A 5,981-nucleotide genomic window follows, 5' to 3' on the forward strand; every position below is an offset into this window, starting at 1 on the left:
ATTAATAATCATTAAAAAAAATTAAGCTTGGATGGGTGCTTTAACTCAAGAAAAAAATATATATGAATGTAGAAGAAGCATTGGTAACATAACTACATGTTCAAAAAGTTGAGTACTGTTGTACTTTCTTTAAAAGATGAAGGTATAAATTACAGAGAGAATTTGGCTCCATGAAAAGTTAAGAAAGACCAATATCAGCAAGCCAAGATTTATAATGAAATGATTTTACTTAGTGACAAGTTTACGTAAAATAAAACCTGAAGCCTAATTTAGTGGGAGAAAAAGTTTGATGATATAATTACCACTAACACGAGCCTTGTACTTTGTTGTTTCAAGTCATAATACATAGTTATATGTGCAGTTATGATTCCCAGGATGGATTGCTTTCTTCCAAATCTGTGTATTACTTTCATAGTATATCATTAGCTACAAAAAAGTTGATGATGTTGTAGGCTTACTAGGACAAATGTCAATGCCTCTTGTACGTAATCATTGCATGAATTATCATAATAACAGGTCTAAATTGCAGAATCAAGCTTAGGAGACTGAAACAGGCTTATTCTTCACTCCTCAAGTCTCACAGCCTTTGCTTGTGGCCAAAGAAGGGAAATTTCTAAATCTGGAATGCCCTCTGTGCTGAAATGGTATCATTAGCAAAACTTTCTGATTTCTTAATAGTAATTTACAATCCACAGTTATCATTTCAACTTCTCCACTTTCAAAACACTTTTTATACTTGCCTTCTTATCATTGGTTGGATTAGTAAAACACTTTAACATATGTAAGTCTTTTTGCAACTTGTGGCCCCCCACAAAGATACTGCTAAATAATTCCTATTATATCAGCAACCAAAGGTCCAATACTGCTTCATCAAGAAATACACCAAAACACACAGCAATGGCATTGAACCTCAAAATTAAGCTATGTGGTTGAATCCTAATGTTTACATTAACTATGCCACAAATGCTTATAACCATAGTGTATATATATATATATATATATCAAAAATAGGCCCTTACATTTGATTAATGAATTCGGTGGACACCAAAATCACAGATAAATGTAACTTTTTTTTATGATAATGACTATGATGGCAACCCCATTTATTTGTGAAGTAAATGACAGATTATAAGGGGTTGGTAAACAAATCTAAATACAGAAAAGAATGTAAAACATATAACACTCTGAAGTGGAAGACAAACCCAAATCACATCCACACAAGTAAAAGCAAGTGGTATGGTACTCAGTTGAAGAATTCCCAATTGAACTTTGGAGGACCTGAATTATGAGTCACTGAGGGGGGTTGTTGTGGTGGGGATGTGGACTGCACAGGGATTAATGGTGGGGCAGAATCAAACAACTCCCAGTTTGTGGTAACTACAACTTCTGAGGTCGAATTCCTTGAGGTTTGCTGTTGTTGCTCTTGGTAAAGTGCTAGAGATTTCTCATTTGAGTTCCTAGGTTGTTCTTGTTGCTGCTCTTGAATTGGTGCTAAGGCTAACCTATTATGTCCATTTGAATGCTTTTGTTGTTTCTCTTGAACACCTCCCAGCCTCTGCCCGTTTGAATGCTTCTGTTGTTGAGGCTGCACTGCACCATGGTCTCCATTGCTGCTAGGCACAGAATTCTTAACCTTCAGCAGATCAAGAGTTTCAACATACTTTTGAACTCTTTTTACCTTCAAAAATTAAGCTTTTTTAGAACCATGAATGAAGGCAATTGAGATATTGTAAATAACACAAATGAGCATGATGCATCTAAATCTCCTATTCCTAACATTACCTGCATTTTCCTCTGTAATTTCACATCCCCATCAGCCATTATACCGTCCAATTTAAGCAATTGATTCATCAACAACTCAATCAGATTCAGAACATCTGTTTCCACAACTTTCCCACCTTTGCTAATAATTGACTCAAAGGCTGATACCTAACCAATTCCAATCATTCATAATCAAAATTTTGCAAAAATGAAAAGAAAAATTCATAGTAATATCAATAGCAACCACAATACATACCCTCCCTGCAAGCCTGTCTACTTCCAAGCTGATTGCTGAGATGGATTTTGCAGCTTTCTCCATCTTAGCATTCTTCCTTATCTCTAACAACCTCTTCTCTTGACTAATAGGATCTTCAACTAGCACTATCTTGGATTTATCCTTCACCCCAACCATGTCAAGAAAAGCCTTTGAATCCCTCTCCTTGTCTTTGTAAAACAGCTTTTGGTCTTCATGGTGTAACCCAGTTGGTCCTGACAACATCTTCTTCAACTCCCCTGCAAACCCAGAAATATAAAAACAAAATTCACCAAAACCTAGACATGGGTAATTTTTGTATTATCCTTCGATCAGAATTAGAATTTCACTAAGAAATCTATGTAAAGGTAAAACTCTAATTTCTATAAGATAACAGGAACAACACTAAAATTACCTAAAAACTTGTGTCCAAGTTTTGTCTCGCAAGAAAAGGGTAAAGAAACATAACTAGCAAACAAAAACCATTAAAACTTGAGAAAAATAAATAAAAAAGTGAAGAATTACCAAATGTAGCTTGAGAACTAATGTTGACTTCATGGTAAATTGAACCGTACTTGACCCTAACTCTAATTGTGGGAACAAGAACTGGGTTCCGATCCGAATCAGCGGTTCTCATCTGAACCAGCATTCCACCTGGTCTCATCTCCCATTCCTTTGAACCAGGCTCAGATCTACAAGCAGCTGAGCCTCCTGCATTCATGATGGAAGAAAGACCGTTTGTCTTATGATTGTTATTACCACCGCTATTCCTCATCCTCATCATCTTCTCTCACTCTTTAACTTTCACAACTATGCAACAAAAGGGTGTGTGCTTATGGAAAGACCGGAGAGGCTTAGATCTCTGAGGACTCAGATTCTCTACCACCCATGACAGAAACCACACTGACCCAATTCACCGAAAGCCTGCAATAACATGTCTCAGAAATCTCTGACCCCAGCATTCCACAGCAAGAGAGAGAAAGACACGGGATTAAAAACACCAAAAAGCTTTGAACTTGGATAGAGAGAGAGAAAAAAATAAACTTGGACCAATCAATGGCTTGTGAGGAAGAACTACTCCAACCCCTTCAAAAGGTGAACCTGCCAAGGGTCAAGGCACAGATCTTTTCACTAAAATGTGGCTGAAACCTGCAAGTTTCAGAATTTTACAGCATAATCTTGAACAAGGAAAAAACAAAGAGCTTGAACAATCTGAAGTTGTGTTTTTCGTTTTTCTGAAGGAAACTGATGAGAAGAGAGATTGAAGAAAGTGAGAATCTGGAAAGAATTTGCAGGGATGAGGAACTGATTCTCCCTTGCTGTTGTGGAGAAATCAAAGGGAGAAGAAAGTGATGAAATGGAAACAGAAAAAAAAAATTAATATAAAAACGAGTGGCCAGCTAACTATGCTGACACCCTGTGATATATACTCTGCACTTAATTAATTAATTATTTAATTGGACTAATTAAGTTTTTAATAATTGTCCTTAAAAATATCATATGATCAATTATGCTTTTGTTTCTTGTGCCCCATTAATGAGATTAAGTATTTCATCACCCACTGATCAAATTGTAATTATTTTTGTCCTTTCACTTTAGAGAGCATTTTGACTTTGGGCAAGTCTGAATTAGTTTGTTTTAAAATAGTTGATTTATTTTTTAAAAAACTCTTTAAGCAATAATTGTTTTGAAAATAATTGAAAACAAACATGAACTTCATTTTAATTTTAATTCCCTTACGCTAATCAGTACATGTATCATGCCCGAAAGAGGAATAACTTAGTTTACATATTACTATACACGATAAGTTAATTATTTTTATAGCAATTATATTAAAGTCATACTTAATATATGATGTATATTGATGGATAAATTTAAAATATTTATATCAATTAATAGATACTAACAATTAATTCACAATAGCAAAACCGAAAGATCATCAACATCTCTGTATGGGTAATTTCTCTTTACTAACAATTTGTTTAATCCTCAATAATTTACAAAATTAATAATAGTTAAATTAATATAAAAAGTTGAAAGAAAAAGAAATAAAAAATGGTGGTTGAAAAGTAAGAGAAGAAGACAACAAAAGCCGGCAAAGCAATCTTAATTTCTTCATAAATGGTTAACAAAACCGACGGAGGGAAGTGAGTGTTAGAGTTTGAGTACATTTTGGTTCAGCATAAAGATGCTGTGTCCCCAGTTCCCTGGATGCCACGTGTATTTGTAGGGGTAGTTAGGGAATTTGGGGGTAGACCAATGATTGATGTTGTGCAGCGAAGAGTTATACTGAGTTGTTCAAACAGTGAATCTTTACCCGGGAAAGCTTCTGATTGGTCACCGGCACGTGTGATGTCTCTCCTTGGAAGTAATTTTAACCTAGGTGAAAGTGAAACTCAAACGAAACAATCTAGGGTTTGATTACTTGGTTCTAGGTTTTTTTATGAGTACTTACACACGTGCTGGTTCCTTCTTTTGTGCCTTTCTTTGTAACAATCTATAATTTAAGAATCAAAACCTTGCTTTTCTTCCAATTCAATAGTAAGTCATAGTCCTACTTTTTCATCTTTCAAAACTAAAATATGCAAAATTAACCATTGACCCATTTGTGCTAGTTGAGGTTATAAGGCATGATCTACTTTTGCTTTTCTAATTTCATCATTAAATTTATTATAAAAATTAAATATTTTGAACATGTATTTTGTATTATAGAAGAATGATGGTATTTGTTGAAATTAACACAGAAAAATAATTAATAATATTATTAATACATGTGATCACCGACGCTTTATTTTGTTGCATTATATAATAGTTGAAAGTATGTAGATGGAAGGGGAAGAATTCAAAAATGGAGGCCAAGCACTTTGGTCCCTTTCGATTCAGGTAAAATTTCGTTTTTGATGCCATTTGCATGCCAATAGCTTCATTTAATGGGAACATTAGGTTAACTTGTCTTTTCCTCTATTAATCAGACAATTACGATATCTGTCCTTTTTTCTATTACCATTTTATACTTTTTATTCACGATTTCTGTAAACTAACCTACCACTTAATATAACTCTCTTTCTCCATCCTTTATCAATGCTATAATTCATTTTCGACTAACTACCTTTCTCCTTAATCATCAATCTCATTCTCACCATTGCAATTTTATCTAATTATAATATAATAATTCTATCACAATTTCTTTTTAATCTCTCAAAATATTCAAACAATGCCATCGTTTTCTTACGAAAATATAGGGACTACACATTATCAATTATTATTTATATGACTCGAAAAAATTTGGTGTTTAAAAGCGAAATTGAAATGACGGGACTTATCTATAAAATAGACAAGCACCATGTTTAATTTTTGTTTCTTCGTGTTATAATAAAAAATTAAAATGTTTATTTTATTTTTTTAAAGCATAAATAAAAATTGAGAAACCCTATTTAAGGTTTTGAAGCATGCACTTGTCAAATGTAGTACTACTGAAAGGTTTCTTGTATGGGAATATTGTTCTTTATAATTAAGAAAATTGAGTGCTATAATTAATAATATCTCAAGTGCAAGAGTATTTTCAGTACATGAATGATTTCTTTTGAAAGAAACACTTCCTTGGAAATTTGCTAAGTTAATTGTTACTATATCGTTATTTTAAGTGCGTGAAATTCAAATAAAGTAGTTATTTTCTTACATTATTGTATATTTATTAATTTATTAATTAGTTCTATTAAATGTTTTTATGTCAATAGTCTAGCTTTATAAAGTTATATAAGATAGTTTTGCAATGCATTAGGGTAAAAACTTAGATGGAAAAGGGAGAAAAAGAGAGATGGAAGGAGATGAATGAATGAGGGACACGTGGCGTGCATAGGCATGATCATGATTCTAAAAGATAAGCAGAGTACATATTTTTCGACCTATTGTCTCTCTTGAAATTCAAAGGGTGTCTCCCACATTTACGATCCACCGACAGTTTCGC

The 5,981-nt window shown here is 33.4% G+C and overlaps 1 protein-coding gene across 1 annotated transcript; it reads right to left on the reverse strand.

Moving 5' to 3' along the window:
- Positions 1 to 995: 995 nt before the first annotated feature.
- Positions 996 to 3,401, reverse strand: LOC124834774 (BAG family molecular chaperone regulator 3-like). Its single transcript, XM_047309564.2, has 4 exons — positions 2,540 to 3,401; positions 2,018 to 2,274; positions 1,783 to 1,929; positions 996 to 1,678 (listed from the first exon to the last, which is right to left on the reverse strand). Exons 1-4 carry the CDS (start codon positions 2,796 to 2,798, stop codon positions 1,244 to 1,246), a joined length of 1,098 nt encoding a protein of 365 aa, XP_047165520.1. The 5' UTR covers positions 2,799 to 3,401; the 3' UTR covers positions 996 to 1,243.
- Between the last annotated feature and the right edge of the window lie 2,580 nt (positions 3,402 to 5,981).

The sequence above is a fragment of the Vigna umbellata genome, chromosome 9 (genome assembly GCF_029865625.1).
Source record: "Vigna umbellata cultivar VRB3 chromosome 9, Vumbellata_1.0, whole genome shotgun sequence".
Taxonomy (NCBI): Eukaryota; Viridiplantae; Streptophyta; class Magnoliopsida; order Fabales; family Fabaceae; genus Vigna; species Vigna umbellata.

Excerpts from the sequence above, each read along its gene's own strand:
- LOC124834774 (XM_047309564.2), bottom strand. The coding sequence starts at position 2,798 with ATGATGAGGATGAGGAATAGCGGTGGTAATAACAATCATAAGACAAAC. Across the intron at positions 2,275-2,539 it reads TAGTTCTCAAGCTACATTTG|GGGAGTTGAAGAAGATGTTG; the intron begins GTAATTCTTCAC and ends CTGGGTTTGCAG. Across the intron at positions 1,679-1,782 it reads AATTACAGAGGAAAATGCAG|GTAAAAAGAGTTCAAAAGTA; the intron begins GTAATGTTAGGA and ends TAATTTTTGAAG.